Source organism: Oryza sativa, chromosome 3 (genome assembly GCF_034140825.1).
Source record: "Oryza sativa Japonica Group chromosome 3, ASM3414082v1".
NCBI classification, from domain to species: domain Eukaryota; kingdom Viridiplantae; phylum Streptophyta; class Magnoliopsida; order Poales; family Poaceae; genus Oryza; species Oryza sativa.
The window spans coordinates 8855724-8876352 of record NC_089037.1 but is presented as its reverse complement, the minus strand read 5'-3'; the positions used below and the strand labels follow the sequence as shown (position 1 = coordinate 8876352).

Sequence of the window (20629 nt, the reverse complement as noted above, 5' to 3'; positions counted from 1 at the left end):
TCCTTTTTGGGGCGCTAGAGTGGCTGGCGCCGTCGTTCAACAGGACGGCGCCAGCCTCTTTGGCGCCGTCCCCCTGCCGACGTGGCGGGGCGATGCTGAGGTGGCTAGGGGGAGTGCGCCAGAGTGGCTGGCGCCCCCCCCGAAATTTTTTATTTTTGTTTTATTTGTTTGATATTTTTTTTCACGCTTAGGGACACACAAGAACCAATCATAGAAAAATTGAACTCAAATGGACGTAATATGTGACATGTAGAATTTTTCCTCTCCTCTCCTCTCTCCGAACTAGTGCAGAGGAGAGAGATGTGCAACTTTTTTATTTTTATTTTATTTTTTTGATATTTTCTTCACACTTAGGAACTCACAGGAACCAACCATGTAAAAAATAAACTCAAACGGACGAAATATGTGGCATGTGGAATTTTCCAAAGCTCCACCGAAAAACTTCTCTCCTCGAAAACACAATCTTGCAAGCGGAATTTGGAGGTTTTAATATCGCCGAACCCGGCAAAGCTGGGGAGAATCGGATGTAACTTTTTCTGTAGATGTCCGTGCATATATTATTTGCCTGATTCCGAGTCCGTATGAGAAAGTTACGCCTATTTTAATAGATGACATATTTTGTCCGTTTCGGTAGAGTTTTGGAAAATTCTACATGTCACATATTTTGTCCGTTTGAGTTTATTTTTTATACGGTTGGTTTCTATGTTCTCCTAAGTGTGAAAAAAATATCAAAAAAAATGAAATAAAAATAAAAAAATTACATCTCTATGTACTGTTTAACTTATATATCTCATTTCATGTGGTTATATTTTGAATTAGATTAAGTAATTTCATATAGTGGTAGAGTGCATTATGTTTAACATGCTGATCAAAGAGTTTTACTAAAAGAGTTATGGTCTAATTTTAGTGAAGGTGCAAAGTAGACTAAGTGGTATGCTAAATATTTTCAAACTTAGCTAAGTGGTAGTTCGAGTTTAATTTTTTTTTGTGGTTGGTTGTATCGTGATCCTGAGTGTGAAAAAACATCAAAAAAATAAAATAAAAATGACACCGTTGCAACTCCATACAGAGAAACAGGAATAGAGGCGGCGGCGCCAGCCATGCTGGCGCCCTCCTCCTGCCACGTCGGTTCGCGTGCGCCACGGTGGCAGGAGGACGGCGCCAGAGAGGCTGGCACCGTCCCGTTGGATGACGGCGCCAGCCACTCTGGCGTCCCAAAAAGGACCATTTCTGGGATAAGTTTTTTCAGGGGTCTATTTGCGAAATAAGTTTTTCAAAAGGACCAAAATGTGAAAAATCCAGTCCTGCCGCCGCTGGTGCGCGCAACGTGCTACGGGCTAACGTCGCGAATCAATCCGGGCTACGTTGCACTCATCGCGCGGGGCTTGGGAAACGCGAGCTTTCCGAGCTCCATGTGCGTGTCGCGGCAAGAAGCGAGGCGGCGGTGGTGGCGCGCTCATGGCCAGGCTACCGCGATTCCGCGAAGCGGACCGGCAACGGAAGAGGCGTCAGGGCTTGGCCCCATAAATTCAGCATCCGCAGAGCCAAAAGTAGGTAAAAGTGGCAAATTAACTTTGTGGGCAGTGAAATGATGAGAGGAGGGGAGCAATCAAACAAGTGCTCCTGTTCCCGTTAAGGTTCAGGGTTTCAGATAAAGTTGGATCCAGGAATCCAGCAACCATGCCTTCTTCTTCTACCCAATCAGACATACCGAATGCTGCAATCCGTCCTTTGCTTTGCTGTTTTGATAAGAACAGAAAAAAGAAGAGTAAATAGAGTTTGGAGGGAAGTAGATTACGAGCTTTTGGGTCCAAAAGTGAAGGAACAAGGCCAGTGAGACTGTTCTGAAATCCATCTCACAATTTTGGCAGGAAGCACGCTTTCCACAAAAGAAAGGGAAGGTTACAGCATCCCAGGACCAATAGCTCTATACATTGTGAAAGAAAGAGAAAACGAGATGCTAAAGGCAAAACAATAAATTTTACATACAATTATTGGGTAACAGCAAGCCTAGAAGCACATGAATATGCACAGAAAGGTAGAAGTTCTACAAAATGCTATTCACTCAAGAAAAACCCCATGTACAGGGGAAACAGGGCGATGAAAGCAACTATTAGTATGAGAGAGATTAAGTAGTCAGCAATCCAGGCTCTATCACCTTACTTGCCGGGGCTTTGTCCCTCTGCTCCACATAGGCAGATGGGAACCAGCCAGCTTTTCCTTTGCATTCCCCTTCAGACCACCCATTGGGAGCCACCTGTGAAGACAGACAAGGAATGCTTAGTTAGCATTCTGGTCCCCCCTGGTCACCCTTGGAGAATTAAAAATATAACAAGGGGACAATTATATGCTTGCACTGCATCTGATCATAGTCCTGCAGCGGTCACAGATGTATACACTAGGATGCTACCGCAGTGAATTATACAGTACATGGTTCTTTACTTCAGAATTTTGGTCATTAGTTACCCCATGGCATGAATAAAACCTGCAAAAACCATGTATACCTGCCGGACCACAACATAATCTCCCACGGAAATACTGAGCTCGCCATCAGCCTGAGCATCGAATGGATGGATTACCTGACCAATGAGTAATTCACAAACTGCTCAGCTTGTATAATAATGTGCTGATCTGTTTTACTGATTGTGTAACTGCTAAAATTGTTGAACTAGTAATTTTGGCATATACTGATTATCCTTTGCCTGTATATGTTTGCTTCTTTTTACCAGGTGACTTCCATACCGACATTCGGTGATAGTATTTACCAGGTGTAAAGAGGAATAAAGTGAAATGTAAAGATTAAGGTAAAAGGTTATGTTGAAGAAACACCGGTATGTTCAAGTTGCACCTTTTGAATTTAAATTCACATGATTTCAGACTACCATCTTTACCAACAGTAGCTCTAAATTCCATTCCTAAAAAGTTAAAAAAAAAGTAGCTCTAAAAAATCACATATGTATTGCTCATGCTATCGAAATTTTAACTTCTAAGGTGGCTGCAGAATCAAACCGCTTTATATATATCATGTGGACATAAAATTCAGTCGAAGTACCATATTTGTAAGAGGGTGTATCTATGTCTAAAACATCTCATAAACAGATAGCACAGATACAATGCCAGTAATACAAGCTAAGGTCTAACATTTTATACTGCACTGCAATTAAATGAAAGACAGTGATGTTGTGAGTTGGTGACACATTATAAGTTCTGGTATGATCATTATGAGCAGCAGTGCAAAGGGCACACATACCTCTCCAACATAATGCACTTCCTGACCATTCCTTGTAGGTTCACTAGTTTCAGTCCTTGTAGGTTCACTGGTTTCAGTCCTTGTAGGTTCACTAGTATTAGTAAATATGTGATCTTCGGATGTGCTACGTGAATGCTCATGTGTTGCAGCTGTTTTAGGATCTGATGATGTCTCATCATAATGGTTTTCCGGCTCATCATGGTGTTTTGCTTGGACCATCTGTGCAAATTAGCAGAACAAAAACAGAGTGATATTCAGCATAAACATACACACTTTTTCCAGGTTTATGGCATTCGAATTTCCTCTAAGCCAACAGGTGTAAGAATCTCCATTTCTTTCTTTTGCAACAGTTATGTACCTCGTCGTGAAGTTTGTTCAGAATATCAGCAGCATTCTGATGATAAGCTCTCTCAGCATCAACCTGCAAGTGGGTCATAAGGTAAATTGGAGATGCATGACTCTTTATGAAAGGAACATCCTATGGACAAATGGTATAAGTACTGGAACTACTAAATGGAAATCCAGATGAGAAATTTATATGGGAACTTAAGCAACCACATGATATAAAAGATAAGATTGTTACAATCTAAGGTGAGCAGGGAGAAAAGGAACCCTGTATGAGAGTGTGGGCTTAAGAGTCAATACCAGGCCCTTAGGAAAACCGATCAAATTCCTGGTATTAAATTTTATAAGGACTGGGACAAACCACCCCAACCAACCAAGGCCTTAAACAATGGAGTGGGATTTTTCATTGTCGTAGATATGCAGAAACTTCTAGGATTATGGGTCAACATATTGCAAAGATATGCTCTAACTAACAAAGGGGCCTGCACATTGGGGTTGACAGGGAAAAAAAAAAAGCAACATCCAAACATGGCCACAAACACCAATTCTGCTCAGAACCCAAAGGTTATTGTGACCTTGATGTCTACAGTTTTCTACCCCTAATGGTGTACATGTATTGGTTACACCATACTCAAAGCAAAAGAGAAATAGCCATGTTGTTACGATGGATAGGCTCAACTTGCCATGTACATGAAGTCTTAACCATTGGCAAAAACATATTATTTGATGATGTTAAGCAATATTTTTATGAGAACAGTGAGGCTTATCATACCATTGCAAGGAGACGGTCAAAGGTAACCTGTTGTTGCTGAACCTCCACAGCCTCCATAGCTGCAGTTGCCTCTCTTCCTAATGCTGATAATGTAGTTCGGAGCTCAGATAATTTTGATTCTGCATGTTGCAGTTTCACAGAATTATCTGCATTACCGCTACTCTCCTTGGACTTCAGTTGCTTTCTCATCACATCAGCTATCTAATAAAATTTATTTTTAGTATCTGGTTGTCATCTCTGGTGAACAGGAAGTCTCACTTCGGGTAATTACCTGAGATTCCATATCTTGTCTGATCCGTTGATAACGGTAAGTTAACAGGCGGGCATCTTCAAGAGGAGCACTCATTATCATTTCTCGAAGAGGCTCAAAAACCTGCAAGATTGGAGCCGAAATGAAGCAATTAAGGCACTCAGTTTTACACAGCAATAAAAAAAAATTCCCTCCAGCTCCATGCACTGCATAAACAAACTATGCTACGTCCATCAACTTAAATATCAAGCATCAGCAAAGCTGAATAAGTTTCTGTTTGTAGCAAACTTCCATATATAATATGTACTCTTGGAGTAGAATCCACCAATTGTTTTTTACACTGTTTTGTTACTTTCAGGAGAACACCATTTAATTTCAGGTAACTCAAGGGTCAAGGGTACAAAAAGAAAAATATATGGAAACCTAGAAGATTCAGGTTAAGAACATTAAACAAGATTCTAGGCAGCATTGAAATTTCTATGCAATATAAAATAAGTTAGTGGTGTTGGTGATAGTAAGTGCCATCGCACACCACATCTTGAGTTAGTGGGATGTTTTGAGGATAAGCATAACATCTGTGCATGTGTTTTTTTAGAAAATAAGTGCATGTTGCTTATAATGATGCTATTTAGGGATTGATGTGTGCTTGCAGATTATATATGTTTTCCTCTAGGATTTATATAAAGCTTTTTGAGTATACAATTTATGATATATTTATTTAAATATCCGTTGCATGTTGCAATGTATTTGTTTTTGCTTGGTTCTGAAAACTTAAGAAAGAGAGGAAAATGATAATATGACAGCACCTGCTCTCCAAGAAATTTAAGAAGATTCTCCCGCTCTTTCTCCATTTGGCTATGGGAATTACCAAACTCAACTGAAGCCCTTGCAAGAATAAAACCAAAATTTTGATTGTCGTTTCCATATCTGCAACAATCCTCAGCTAGCTTTTTCACTACAGGAAGAAACATCGCAACGTGATCACACAAAAATTATAAAATTTGGAAGGATGTTGAACAGATATTCCATGGTAACAGTTACCAATCTCCATCTGTTTGGTGCTGACAGCAATGAAACCCTCGACACCTCGTACAATACTTCGTTGGAAATGCTATACAATGAGACATATGCCCAATAACTTTTACATCATGAGCTAGACAACTTTCTTATATCACATATAACAAACAGTTGGAGCACATACTTTAGCAGCTCTTGTACTGTTGTATAGCCTCTGAAGATTCTGGTGGCACTCAAGTTCCGCCTCATCGACAAGAGAAGGATCCTGGTTATAGCGTGCACTGAACTGCTTCCGAACAGCCTGTAATCACAAGGAATTCTGTTATTAGTTACCAAACAAGCACATCTACTGGAACAAGTGAAACTCAAGCTTCGGAACAAATCATCTGATATACAGAAATGCGCAGCAAATGAGCAGTTCATGTTCAGCTCCTTCCACCAACTGCTGGCCTGCTGCTATCCCAACCCAAGCACTCGCCACTCCCTACCCTGATTCCTACCACTAGGTATGCGGAATTAACTGCGGGGAGCAAACAAGAACTCCAGTAACCCGACCACGCAGCTCCCCGCACTCCCAAATTCCGGTTTTTTAGCCGCGCATCGGGCCACGCGCTGATCGGTGGTGGTGGCATAGTGGGGAGACGGAGCCACTGGAATTGGGCAAAGGAACCCGTACCTGCTGCTGCTTGGCGACGTGCTCCCTGAGCTTGCTGGCCTGCTTCCTGAGCGTCTCCATCCGCGCCGCGCCGATCGAGCGAACCAACGCCGGCGAGGATTGGATTGGATTGGATTGGATTGGGGAAAGTAGCAGTAGCGTGCTCCCAGACTAACTAAAAGGCAGGCTTAGCACACTAGCAGAGTAGCAGGCAGCCAACTCGCAACCGCGACTCCGCGAGTCCCCCCGCAACCACGAGCCAACGGGAAGCCTCCAGAAAGCGGCGGCGGCGGTGGGCGGTGGCTGCTGCTGTCACAGGGTGGCGACGGAATCGAGCCGGAGCCTCGCCCGCGTCGCGCGCGCGCTCGCTCGAACCGATGCCTCGACGCGACGTGGGAACAGTACAGCGCGCACTACACTAGGCCAGCCGCGCCGGTATACTGCCTCCTCGCCTTTATTCTGCGGCCTCCCCGAGTTTTGTTCGGTTGCGGTGGTGGTGGTGGTGGTGGTGGTGCGGTTGGTGAGGATGGATTGGCCCTTGCCCTGGCCCCGATTCGCTGCCGCGGCCGCTGCCGTTGCCGCGCGGGTGGCGGTAACTGGTTGATGCGGCTCGCGTCGGCGCACACCGGCGGAGTCCCCGCTGCTGTGCAGTTGTGCTTGGGCGGCTGGCGTGACGGGGAAACCCCGAGTTTGCGGGCTGTAGCGAACGGGAAAACGTGACAGCCGGATGCCAGATGAGAAACGTTGCCACGGGTCGGTGGTGTGGAGCGGGCGCGCGTTACTCCCACGCCATGGCGTGGTGGTGGTGTGGGTGCGCGTAGGAGCGAATTAACCGGAAGGGGCGGAGACGTGGAGTTGGTGCCTTGGTGGCGTCGTCGCGCGACTCCGACCCGGCCGGGAGTGGAAAATGGAGATTGCCCTGGTTGAAGGCTTCAGCTTTGAATCTTTGATGATAACAACCGTGCGGCTGTGCGCGATTGCTAGTGGGTCAAGCTGCCACTTCACCGCGGTTTATGACTTATCTAATCCTCTTCAGACAATTCTTTTCTTTTTCTAAGAGGGAAATTTTTTTAAGTATGTGTGTCGTTCGCATACATGAATACCGTCAAACGTATCAAACACCCGCTAGAGTATGAGCATCCATGTAACCACCAAGACGTGCCCACGTGTATTCCTTTCTAAAATTAGCAGACATCAGTGTCAAACTTAGAATATAAACCCAATTAGATACACCGTCACAGCATGTTACCACCTGTAGAACTTCCCTGTTGCTGGCCATTATTCCGGCTGACGGAGGTAGACACTGTTTTTTTACTGCTGCTTCTGCGTAATGTGGACTACAACCCGATCGCTTTCGCTTAAATAGGCTATCACGTCATCTCCTCATCTAGTTTGCAAAAAATAATAATTTCATCATGCCATCTCAACTGAATGCTTTCTGAGGCATGCATTAGTTACTGGAGTTTCCCACTGGCAAACTTGCAATTGACAGTCCACCTATACTCCCTTGTCCACTGGAAATCAAGCTATCCACGGTCACGGCAGCTTCCGCCGGCCCGTAACAGAAAAGAAAATTATGAAAATAATTGGAGGAACCAGTACTGCATAAACAATGAACACACAGCAAAATCCACCATATCCGTCACCTCAAATGAGCTGGACAAATCGGCAAGATGCAAGGCTGTGACCTGCATCACCGATTCACCATTGTAGGGAAACAGCCACACTCCCAGTCTCAGAGGCCAGAGCAAAGCTGCCCAACAGAGAGTTACATACCTGCATTACACATTAGTGCATTGTTTCACCTAGGTATGAACAGAAGCATTTTAATAACATTTCATACAGGCGTTCGCGAAAAACATTTCATACAGTGATAATAGTACTTAATATATCCTCATTCCTGACAATGGAAGGAATGTCGCTGCCACAGTATCCAGACATTTATACTCAACAGTCACCAGTAATTAACTACCATCACGAACATCAACACAACGGTGTTACATGCTACAGACAAAGTTATCTGCCATACATGAAACTTAAAAATCTTCAGTTTTCTTTCTGAAATACTATCATGAATCAATCATCAAGCCAACCACAATTGCCTGGATATGGGAGTGGGAACAAGGACTTAGGTGCAAAAGACAACACGAAACCAGTGCTTGTGTTACGGTCAGACATATAGTTTCGAGGTGCTTCGGTTTGTTCATGTGCTCGCAGATTAATATCTCTACTTCTCTGAACATGATCACTTTCCATGGTCCCATGATCAACTTCTTCCACCATGGAAGCTCCTTGTTTCTTAGATGCACCTCTATGTCGTTTCCTAACATAAACAATAAGTTTTTTGTTTTCAACTTCTCTTTTGGGAACATACTTCTGCATGTGCTCTTCCATAACTTTTGGAAATTTGAGGTGATCCCTTGTTGCACTTCTGAGATGTTCTACCATCGTATGCTTTCTGAAAAAGTTCTATGTGAATAATAAGTTCCACGAATATAGTGGAGATGGAGAACATATGCTAACAAAAAGGATGAAGTGCAAAAAGCTTACAGGCAATAGAAGAAAACTTGGCCCTTATTAGTTTTCCATTTCCTTGGAAGACAACCTTTGGGAACAGAGGAAATATTCCTAAAAAAGAGAACACCGTGTCAACAAAATATCCTTTTAGAAGGGCACTATCACTAGCAAATAGTGCCAAATACATATCACACCTGGGCAAGCACTTGCGATGGTATGCTATTGGACATCGCCTGCATAATGCCAGGTGCATTTTCTTGTTGTTTTCCGCCCCTTGTTTTTTCTTGATACTCTCCTGCCCCTTGTTCTTGCATGTTTCCTCGTTATATTTTTCCCCTTTGTTCTTGCATGCAAAGCATTCATGCAGGGGGCATTCAAAAACTGGTGGGTTCTTACTAGAGTCAAATTCAGCAAGACACTTAGGATGGTAAAAGCGTCTGCATCTGCTCTTACTGCACTGATATACCTAACAAAAAGTGAAGGAAAAGTTGGAATTTAAAGGAAATTGGTTTATGCTGACGAGCACATACAAAAAAAAAGTTCTTGAACTTTAATGTGTATACAATTCCAAAGTATCGCTCTCAGATTCCTCAAAGTTATCATTGACTCCTAGCCATCCCTAAAAATTGCTTTCAAGCAGTGCCTTAATTCAATTCCATAAGAAAATTGAAAAACAAAATGATAAATCAAGGAAATACCAAATACAAGAGGAAGTATCCCAAGGACATACAAAGTTTCTTTTTCTTATACATACCTCAGCTGAACCCGATGACATGTCAGAGGATCCCAACTCTCCACAACCAAAGCATTGGTGTTGCTTATACACACAGTTCTTGCATATGAACTTTGATGATTCCTATATTGTTGAAAAATATTAATGGTAAATGGCAATACTGGAATACTTAAACAAGAATAAGTTGAAGAGGCAAAGGAATATGCACTTACCACTTGTTCTTGACTCATGTTGAGAGTTTCACAGTTAAAATCTGCATCATTGGAAATGGTTCGGTGGAAATACCTTCGACAGGCACCCTCACAGCTACAATAATCAAGTATCATAATATTAAAATAAATTGAACGCATAAAGCGCTTTACCCTGATAGTTTTAGTACAATAAAAAGCAAAAACCTTGAGCCTTTTGCAGCCAAAATCTACAAGAATTATGGCATATGGGAAAATTGTCTACCTAGTACTCGCTCCGGTCATAAATATTTGGCGTTCAGAACAAGATTCGGTTAAACTTTAAAAACTTTCACCAGTAATTTTACATTATGATACTTTATAAAACCCAATAACTTTATGATTTTTGATATTACTCCCGCTGTTGGAAATATAGGGCACACGTGTATTCAGAAATATCAACATTTGTTATTTTTGACAAAAAAAAAGTTAAGCTTCCAATATCTATGTTCAGCACCATACAAGTGGCATCAATGGATTTATATTTAAAAATACTTTCTTATGATTTTAATTTCAGAATTTCAATATTTACAATAATAACATCTATAAGTATTGTTTTCTCAGCGAATGGTAAGGCTCTTGAAAATATAACAGTAACATGACAACAAAAACAGGAACACGTGTGTTGATCAAGAGAGTAAATAGAAGGGAAAATTTGCCAAAACCTACTCAGTGTGATCTGGAAAACTCAAGGTTGAATGTCTTCAATCTATATGAGGACATCGTCTCAAACACAAATCTAATACCCATCATCCTATCAACTATGTTCCAATCCATTGTCCAGTGAGCCTAAACTACAATGCCTTAGACAGTAAAACAACTCTAGTATTAATTTTATCCATCACCCTATCAAGTACAATCCACACTATCGGTTTAGTGCCTTAAATAAGAGAACAATAACAAAGGGGAAAAAATAGTACAACTAAACAAATATATGAAAAAGAAATAGGATAACTAGACAAAGAATAGGCATACCGTATCAAATTACCACCATCATCACAAATTGCACAAATATGGCCATCCTGCATAAAGAATGTAAGTTTTGTTATATTGGATGAAAATAGATTTACAATTTAGAGCTGATATGCCACGGAGAAGATTCTATATGCAAAATCGGCAAGCTAACTCTTTCGTGCAACTAAAGGTAGGAATCAACTAATCGCGTCATAAAACACCAGATCTATATCTGATCAAGGCTCAAACAAAATATTATTTTTCTTCTAACATATGCCTTTTTATTTGTCCGGAAACTAACGACAAGTACCACAACAAGGATATTTAAGAAGATGGATTTTTTTTACCACAAAGCCCATCCTCAATTTATAATTCTTTGAATCCTCTTTTGACACATGATTCTCCACCATAGTTGCTTCAACTGCATAAACATTTAGTAAACACTTAAGGGTCGGAGGAGTAAGGAAACCAGTAGAAAATGCAACAACATAGTGCAGTGAAAGTCGTTATCTGATCGGAGCTCCAAAGTTAACATTTTCTCAAGGATGCTCATGGAATCATTTAGAATAAGCTATAGAGGTGACAACATTTTTTTTACTAGATTTTCAACTATAAGTGAAAGTGACCAGAAACTAGACCCCGGACCCACTTACTAGATTTTCAGATATAAGTTGTAGGGGCCAGTACCCCGGTGTACACCTGGCCACCCAATCCATCAAGCATGTTGTGGGATGAGACCGGCCTATGGTTGTTAAGTGGCCGCGCAGTAGCAAGGCAACATTATCACCGCATAGCTCAGAGCTGATGAGAGACATGCACACACGACACAAGGAGCCCTATGTGTTAACAGTAAAATTTGGTAATCGGCAAAGACGTCATCGGCTTAGAATCATTATCGGTTGCAGCATCTCGGAATCAGCTGATGGGAGTTATCAAGTCGCCAATAGTCGAATTCCTGCTATATTCGGTTAAGGAAATCAATCTACTAAAGGAAGCTTATCCCTAAGTGACCGAGTTTAAAGAGGATGCGGCATGGCAGTTTATCTATTAATTAGGAATAGTTTGTTAGTTTCCTTTTATCTTTAGGAAAGTGTGTTTAGTGTCCGATAAGGACTTTATATTTTCCTTTTATCTTTAGGTTAGTTTCTTTCTTGTCCGACAAGGAATTGTATCAACCTATGGGTATAAATATGTACACCCGGGGTCTATGTAATCTATCTCCACGATCAATACAATTCGGCGCATCGCCACCCTTTTTATTTCTACTTTTGTTTTTACGTTCCGGCGAAACTTGGCACCCGACGCGAGGCTGCATCGTCTTCGATCTCTGGCGAAGGGATAAGTCCAATGTTCCGTCGGTCCAGGCAATTGTATCGTCTACGTCGGCGTCATTCAAGGCTGCATCAGTACATTCGACCTCTTGGATTGATCTGGTTTGAATGATATATTTGCCTACCTATTTATCATATGTCTCTGTTAATATAGTCTTAGCATATCAATTTAGCTCTATCGGCTGCTTCTCGTTTTAGGGTTTCTGCCGGTATTGGCTAAATCGCATTGCTAGATTAGTTTAGCTTAGACATCTACCACCCTGAAAATCAGTCATCGGCTTGATTGTCTAGATATTGTGTTTCTTTTCATACTTAGTGTTGTATCAGTTAAGTTTGATCTACTAAGTCGTGCTTAGAACCATAATCTCTAGCCTGCCTCTTGATTGCCAATAAGGGTTTCATCGGGGTTTCAGCTGGTGAGTTATCTGGATGTTGCATCGGCTCATAAGGATTGCATATACATATAAGTTGGATTTAGCCGATGACAACAAAGGTTTCACTGTTTAATCTAATCTTATGGATTTCATGATATCGGACCTCCAGCCGATGTGTGCTTTAACCCTCGGATCGATGCTTATTTATCATATCATTGCTAACCGATTGGTTTATACATGACTATATTGTTATTTTATTATAGCATCATCAGCCGATTGCCTTTATATCATTATCTACATTGGACATATAGCCGATTGCTTAAACCCTATCTCTATCGGCTGGTATCGGCATCGGCTGTTATCGGCTATCGGCTGGAACTACTCCATCGGCTTGTCAGTTGATCGGCTGTTTTGATCTACTATTTGCATATCTTGTCAGTTGCAGGATCAAACTGACTGGCACGCCCACATCTCATCAATTTTTAGACCTGTACAGGAGCTAAGCAGATCTCCCAGGCCAGTGTGTTCGATTTTTTTTTGTCAACACTATGCCACAGCCATATGTGCGATGCACAAAACCAATCACTCTGTGGTGCCACCAACCATATGGAAGTTGTGTTTGGAGAATTAAAGGCGTGGAGGAAGCACAACTTTGGAGTTCACAAAGCCCTCTTTTGCATTCAATGAAGCTTGAGGATTGGCAAGCGACGCACTGGGCTAGACTGCAAGAGCATAAGGGGTCACACGAGGGATGAGATCACAGCCGCATAAGGCCATGGTGGCTCAAGCTTTCAGAGATCACAAAGAATGGCAAATAGGTGATGAACTCATGATCCACACACAACCACTACGAATAATATTTTCGTGAATCGGGCACTTGAGCATTTTGGTTTGTTCCCTAACATAAGTTTAAATATAAACTATATATTATACTTGAAATATCGAGTGAATGGATAATTCGGATGTCTATCCTCCGTATAGCTAGAAATATCTTGCATGTATTGGTCAGCTATGGTCTATGGCTACTAGTCCGCCATAACCATCAGCACTCAAGGCTGAATGGAAAAGGTTAAAGTCTGACTCAAATGACTCAAATGTAAAGTTTTTTTAAAGCAAAAGGTAATGTGTAATTACTTAGGCATATGTGCATTAGTAGCAATTTTTTTGTGCTATTTCAAAAGGATGTTTGAAATCGAACCTAAACGATTTGGGGGTGTAACAATTTTGAATCAAATAGCGCACTTGAAGATTAACGAATACACGTATAATAGAAAAGGCTCACTTATACTGTTGTGCAAAATGACCAGGATGGTCCGAAGAGGACTAACAACCGGAACTACCCAAAAGCACTTGGGGGTGAAATTAACATTCAAATGGTTGTCTACTTGCATTGCATAAATCAAATAGACAAAACATGCAATTTAACCCACCTACAAAACCTCTCTTAGTCTTCCCCACCTTTGTCATCATCGATTTCACTATCACCAACCGACGACCATCGTGTTGTTTAGCACACACCATTTCACTTGTGATGCTCCCTTAGATTAGGGTGCGTCACCATGAGGAAGGATAATGTCACCAAATAGAACGAACCCTAGATCTAGATCCACTACAACACAGAGGGAGAAGGAGAAGATAAAAACCAAATAGAGTACTTACGTTGTTCAGATCTAGAATAGCTTGCGCTCAATTGAGGTCCTCCGCTTCTAGATCTACATCCGGCGTTGCCTTATTGAGAGGGATGACAAGGAGAGCAAGGGGAATATGCAACTTGGTTGCACGCCAGGGCGATGGAGTTGGATGAGGGGAAGAGGGCAATGGGGCCCTTTTTATAATATGTTGGCCCTTAGCACATATTCCCACTAGGTATCATTTTGGAATTTGTTGTAAATAATGACGCATGTATAACATTCCTTTTATGATATTGGCTAAATGAGTGTACCTGTTTGACAAATAAAATATTTATATACATTAATTCCTATGTTTTCAAATAATATCCTTGAAATAATTATTAGCAACCACCTAGGAGAGAGTGGGCCTAATTTCTTTTAAAAATATGGCACACCATAAATATAATATTTGTATACATTACTTCCTATTGTTTCAAATATAATCCTTAAAATAATTGTTAGTAACCACCAATAACAAGTGGGCCTAATTTCAACATGTTCGGTAGGCCTAGCAGCTGCAGCACTGCAAATAACAGTTATAACTGTTGGCCAATTGCGGTGGGACACGCTTCACATGATACAACAGATGGCCGGCTGTAGCAATTCGGTTGAGCTTCACATGATACAGCAGATTGCCGAATGTAGCCGTTCGGCTGGGCTGTGCAGCACAGTCCTGCACAGCAAAAAACGCTATAGTTTAGGGCTATCGAACAAGACCTTTCTTTTAAAAGAAAGTGTGACACACTACAGTTGTAGCCGAATACTAGTCAAAGGAATGGTCCAAGCATGACAAAGTTTATCACTCAACTAAACACTCATGTGCGTAGGGTTACTAGATAATGAGTCGATGAGCGTACTTGCTTAGGGGCTTAGTTTTTGTTAACTAAGCTTTGCTAATTCATCAGTGAAACAAGTTAACTAAAACTAGTGCCACATTGTGAGGGCTTTTCTGTGTGGGTTTTAAATGCACAAGTAATAAACACAGAGTTGGTAGATAAAAAAAATAGCCCAGACAATTCTAACTATATTAAGTAGTTATTAAAGGAAAACGTCTCATCTTTTCATCTATACTTATACTTATCAGTCAAAATTTGATTCTTTTTTTAATTTTAAATTTGAAGCTGATTTTAGGTTTTTTTTTTAATATCGGACTATATTTTTCGGCCTTCGCTTTTAAGTCGCTAAGAACACGTATATAAAAGTTTTATTAACAAATTACTTCTGGTTTGCAATATGATGTTTGACTTATTTCACAACTAAGCCAAACATTGGGGATGTTAAATTATTGAAAAAGCAAATATTAGGTTTACTTGCGAAGGCTTGTTGGGACCTTTCCAATGTTAGGAATGATATGATTTTTAGGAACAAAATTATGAACACCTCTCGTGATTTCTTCTACAACGGAGGAACCTTCTGCATCATACTTAACAACAGCTCCTAAAGGCCCTGATGGCTGAAATCATGAAGAGTGGGCTGACATCCCTACAGTACTCTCTAGTACTTTTGTTATCTTTGCTTTAGGCCTGACCGCCTGATAGCTTAGTGTATTTAGGTGTTGAATTTACTACACTTCATGTTTATCTTTTTGACTGTACTATCCCTAATTGAGGTGTGGTCATTGTCTCGTTGGTTTTTTTTATATATATAAAAACCTGTAAACTGAAGTCCCTGCATAAGAACTCATACTTTTTTTAACCAAAAGTAGAGACTTTGTTTACATTTTGCACTCGTACTATTTATTTACATTTTTTAACCAACGTGTAAACTGGAGCTCTAGCATAAACACTCCTAGTTTCTGCTTCTATTTTAACCGTTTATCTTAAAAACATAGAAAATGATCATCAGAGACTATATTTAGGCAATTCTAACCTTGTTAAGCATCCATTTATACTACAGTCGTACTCCCTCCGTTCCTTAATATAGGGCGTAACTTCTTTTCAATTGGATTCCATAATATAGGGTGGCAACTCCTCGGTGCATGCAGGAATTGATGAGTACTCCTCGGCTCCTGTACTGATGCATGCAGATGCATGCAGAGAATTAACTGATGACTCGGTTTGGCTTTTAAAAAGCTCAGCTCCTGGCCCCTCTCTCTCTCTCGCTCTCACTGCTTCCTCTCTCTCTCTCACTGCACACACCGCCCCTCTGTGACACTGCTCACACTTCATATGCCGACGATGGCGACGACAGAGGAGAAGATTGCATCTACACGACTCATGCGGCAGCAGGCGCAGGTGGAGTTCGGCCGCGCGCGATCACTTCGTCTCCACGCCGTGCTCATGCGACGTCGTGCTCAAGTGGAGCTTGGCCGTGTCCGAGTGCTCCGCGACGCCGCCGTCCGCATGCGGCAGGAGGCGCAGATGGATATCGCTCATGCTCGTACGCTCCGTGTGCATGCCCTTCGCATGCGGCTGCGAGCGCAAGCAGAGCTCGTTCGCTGTTGCAACACCGACGACGGCAAGGGTGACAACGGAGAGAAGGCAGGGGATGCCGGAATCCGAGAGGGCAGCGTGGTCGACTCACTGGCCGGCGCCGATCGTTTCACTGACTCTGACAACATTGGGTACGTTGTTGACTCACTGGCCAACAACACATTTGTTGCAGATTCACTAGAGGAGACTAACGCCGAGGAAAAAAACAACTGATTCACTAGAGGTATAATCAGTGCCAATGTTGCTGCTTGTTGTCATTGCTAGATGGTTTAGCTAATGTGTATGCACTTGATTGTTCTATTCAATTTAATGCAATGTCTTTTTCGTGAAGATCAGAGAAAAACAAACATGAATACTCCTCTTTTTCTTGCTAATTGTTGAACGATGCAAAGTTACAAGAGAAATATCCTAACTATGTATTGATGAAATCTACCGCATCTAGATAAATTTGCTTATCACATTGCAACCTTATTGGAAGTTGACCATTTCTCTCTAATGATCTCTTCTTCATATGCGGGATTGCATAGTGCTGCCCTTCTTTTGCAAGCATAATCTCTCTCATGCACCCTTGTAGAGTAAGAAACACATGATTCGATCTATTCGCCGGATATTCTTCATATGCTTTGATCACATTTGTCTCAATTTCTTCGATGTTTGATGGAGATGACTTCTGAAACAATGACTGCAATGCTGCAAAAAAACCTAAATCCAAAACATTAAGATCTGGAGAGTTTGGTGGTTGACATGTAAGTCGTATATCCCACCCATCTTCTTGTGCAACACTTAAAAATGCAGGATCATCAACTGCAATATGGGTCTTTGCATTGTCTTGTTGGATGAATATTGGAAGTCCTCGTTCCTCATTAGGCCATTTATGTTTGATGGCCGGCAAAACCTTTTCAATGAGATAGTTCCGGATAATGTCCCTCGTGACAGATGTCATGGCCTTGAGCTCCATGGTTCCTGTATTAAATCATGCAATTAAACAAAATTAGTAGAGTTGTCATATGTGGAGTAACTAAGCATAATTAAACAACTTACCCCTCTCCCTACTGCGACTACTCCTCTTGGCTGCCTCCCAGTAAGTGAAGGGAAAAATCCCAATTTTTCCATCAAATGTACATTCGCCATACTCATCAAACCTTGGACGGGCTTTCGCTGCTAGAAACATAACCTTATCAATGAAATTTTTGCTCTTCACATTTCTTCGAGGGTTCGGTTCATCAAGTGACAAGTAATAATTTTCGTCCGGCTTTGTCCTATAAAACCATTTCTCATCTATATACACAATGTTGTACAAAGATTTGAAAGTTGGCTCGTCCGGTATGCTTTGGCTATCAAGCATTTGTATGCAAAATTGCACACAGGCCTTCATGTTATCTTCGGTCAAGGTGAACTTTATGGCATTTGTATGGCGCCTAAACCTTCCTTCCTTCAAACGCCTAAACAATGTGGTTTTTGACATATGCAAAGCGTTAGCTAGGTCACGGAGTGTTCGGCGTTGCCTAAGCGGTACATCTTTGATGGCATCAGGGTTAAAAGAAAGTTTCTTGCGGCCACAGTTATTCTTCTTCTTCGATTCGAAAGCTTCAATTCCACCTCCAATTTGTCCATGTCGCCATACATGCTGAACAACTCTCCATGGAACCCCCATATCAGTAGCAACTGACTTTGTCACTCCCTCCTTCATCATACCAGGATCCGATCTCTCCAAACACAATGCATATATGGCTCGTTTCATATCAGGAGGGTAGTGTCTCCTCCTCTTGATATTGATACCTACACATGCATGGTGGATGATGGCTGAGAACGTGCAGGCTATACTATGGTTGGCATGCATCGGCTAGTTTGCTTAAGCATGGCACTGTGCATGTGTACATGCAAAGGCCTTCAACTCGTGCAGCAAAAAGACACAGCAACAAAAAGAAAATGAACGTGTATTACCTGCATCGACTGCTCCATCGGTGGTTTGATCGCCGCCACCGCCGCCGTCGTCGCCACCACCGTCGTCATCGCCGCCGCCGCCGCTGCCGCCGCCATCGTCGTCGCTGCCGTCGCAGCCACCGTCGTTGCCACTGCCGCGGCCATTGCCATCTTCACCATCTGTGCGTTGAAACAAAATTATAGTCACACATGCACAAGAAAAAAAAGAAGACAAAGCAAGAGAAGAAGCTCCTATGAACACCTTCATTGTCATAATCCCAAACAAAGTCATAGTTCAAATCAGATATATCTCCATCGAAATCCTCAACTTCGTCCCAATTGATGATGGGTAGATTTAGATCAAAACCAGCCATTACGTACGTTGAACCATGGGAGGAAAGAAGAGAGATGGAAAAAAATGTGTGGTGCATTGCCCATATTTATAGGAGAAAATTTTGCTGGCAAATAGTGGCGCCAAGTGAAAATTTTCTATTCATTTTTTATCGCTGATGGCGCCATCCAAATTTTCGATCAAGCATGCATGCATGGGGCTTTCCAAATTTTTGAATCAAAACAATCCATACATGGCGTTATGCCAGGCGAGCAAAGCACGCTAGCAAAAATGCATCTGCATGCATGCTGGCTATTCGCGCGGAAAGTACAGGTCGAGCGCACGCTGCATGATGGTTAATGCTAGCGTATCTACCGCGCAACTACCTAAACGTCGCTCTTCGAACAGAGAGAATTAATCAGCGTAACTGATATTTAAACGGTTTTATTGGTCTTTGCAACTACAACAGCCACGCCCTATATTAAGGAACAGAGAGAGTAATATTCTAAAGTCACTGCAAGCTACCATAATCTTAGATAGATACAGAAAAAGTCCAACCCAAACCTAGCCTCTAGCTATATAGAGCATTTACTAAAGAAAAACTATTTTTAAATCATTGAAAAAAAACAGAATTCTATATATTGCTAAAGAAAAACTCTTCAATCATTGAAAACATATAAAAAAACTTTAGGTTTTCGGCAACGAGCATTGGCGGCTAGAGGGGTTAAATCCGCCAGTGAGAGTTACGAAATTCGAAAGGTGCTTGTATGGTTTCTAATCTTGTCAGGTAGTAATACCCAAACTCAATCAAATTAAAGCACAGAATGCATCAGACAGATCACGTATTAACAGATTATAGTATTCATCACTTAACTAGTTGCAAAAGACCGGTACAGACGCTGATCGGCTGATGAACGGCGCACTGGAACAACACACTGACCCAGTGACACGACGCGACACACGACTGTTCAAGACAGACACGGACACACACTGGACTCAACCGGACCCGATTTTATTTGCTCCTTCACGACAGACAAACCAGGCCAAAGCGAAAACCCCGCCGTGCTCCTCTCCGTCGCGCACGCGGCACGCCGGCGATGCCTAGCCGGAGATCTGGATGGACTTGACGTCGGGCTTCTTGGCCTCCTCCTTGGGAACCGTGACGGTGAGCACGCCGTTCTCCATGGACGCCTTGATCTGCTCCGGCTTGGCGTTGTCGGGGAGGCGGAACCTGCGGAGGAACTTGCCGCTGCTGCGCTCCACGCGGTGCCACTGGTCCGTCTTCTCCTCCTGCTCCTTGTTGCGCTCGCCGCTGATCTGCAGGATGTTGCCGTCGTCCACCTCCACCTTGACCTCCTCCTTCTTCAGCCCCGGCACGTCCGCCTTGAACACGTGCGCCTCGGGCGTCTCCTTCCAGTCGATCCGCGCGCCGGCGAAGGCCGCGGTCTCGGAGGAGGCGCCGCGCGGGAAGGACGGGAAGATGCTGCCGCTGCTGCTGCCGCCGGAGCCGAAGGGGAAGCCGTCGAAGGGGTCCCAGAGGTCGAGGGAGAAGGGGTCGAACACGTTGCTGCGGCGGATCAGCGACATCGTCGGTTGGATTTGGCGCTTACGACTAGTGTAGTTTCGCGAATTGGAAGCGGATTTTTGGAAGCTTGGGCTTTCGATTGCTGGCTTCTTTTCTCGCTTTGCTTGGATATCTGTCGAGGAGGGGATGGCGTTCTTATATGCGGCGGGGGAATGATAAGGATGGAGAGGAAAGCAGCTTCTCGATAGTTCTCTTCTATTCCTGGATAGACTCGAAAATGCTGGACTTGGTTCTGGGCTCGGTAGATTACGAACGGAACAGTT

At 42.5% G+C, this 20629-nt stretch overlaps 4 protein-coding genes across 5 annotated transcripts; all 4 read right to left on the bottom strand.

Moving 5' to 3' along the window:
• Nucleotides 1–1817: 1817 nt before the first annotated feature.
• Nucleotides 1818–6997, bottom strand: LOC4332358 (SH3 domain-containing protein 2). Its single transcript, XM_015772373.3, has 10 exons — nt 6311–6997; nt 5819–5935; nt 5659–5728; nt 5424–5572; nt 4639–4740; nt 4368–4568; nt 3609–3671; nt 3251–3469; nt 2505–2579; nt 1818–2257 (listed from the first exon to the last, which is right to left on the bottom strand). Exons 1-10 carry the CDS (start codon nt 6368–6370, stop codon nt 2129–2131), a joined length of 1185 nt encoding a protein of 394 aa, XP_015627859.1. The 5' UTR covers nt 6371–6997; the 3' UTR covers nt 1818–2128.
• A 1162-nt stretch (nt 6998–8159) lies between these two features.
• LOC107275878 (protein ENHANCED DOWNY MILDEW 2) lies at nt 8160–14229 on the bottom strand. 2 transcript variants are annotated; one of them, XM_026024396.2, is made up of 8 exons: nt 14085–14229; nt 11068–11141; nt 10742–10788; nt 9752–9845; nt 9561–9662; nt 9001–9272; nt 8840–8917; nt 8160–8747 (listed from the first exon to the last, which is right to left on the bottom strand). In XM_026024396.2, the coding sequence occupies exons 2-8, from the start codon at nt 11128–11130 to the stop codon at nt 8366–8368; spliced, it is 1038 nt and encodes a 345-aa protein (XP_025880181.1). In that variant the 5' UTR covers nt 11131–11141; nt 14085–14229; the 3' UTR covers nt 8160–8365. The 2 variants fall into 2 exon arrangements, with proteins under 2 accessions (XP_025880181.1, XP_066165012.1); XM_066308915.1 differs by lacking the exon at nt 11068–11141 and having other exon boundaries at nt 14085–14222.
• Nucleotides 14230–17165: 2936 nt separating this feature from the next.
• Nucleotides 17166–18874, bottom strand: LOC112938306 (uncharacterized). The gene is made up of 4 exons (XM_066308242.1): nt 18472–18874; nt 17569–18306; nt 17292–17490; nt 17166–17217 (listed from the first exon to the last, which is right to left on the bottom strand). Exons 1-4 carry the CDS (start codon nt 18740–18742, stop codon nt 17166–17168), a joined length of 1260 nt encoding a protein of 419 aa, XP_066164339.1. The 5' UTR covers nt 18743–18874.
• Nucleotides 18875–19593: 719 nt separating this feature from the next.
• On the bottom strand, nt 19594–20585 carry LOC4332357 (17.9 kDa class I heat shock protein-like). The gene has a single exon (NM_001402127.1). The coding sequence runs from the start codon at nt 20366–20368 to the stop codon at nt 19883–19885; it is 486 nt and encodes a 161-aa protein (NP_001389056.1). The 5' UTR covers nt 20369–20585; the 3' UTR covers nt 19594–19882.
• Between the last annotated feature and the right edge of the window lie 44 nt (nt 20586–20629).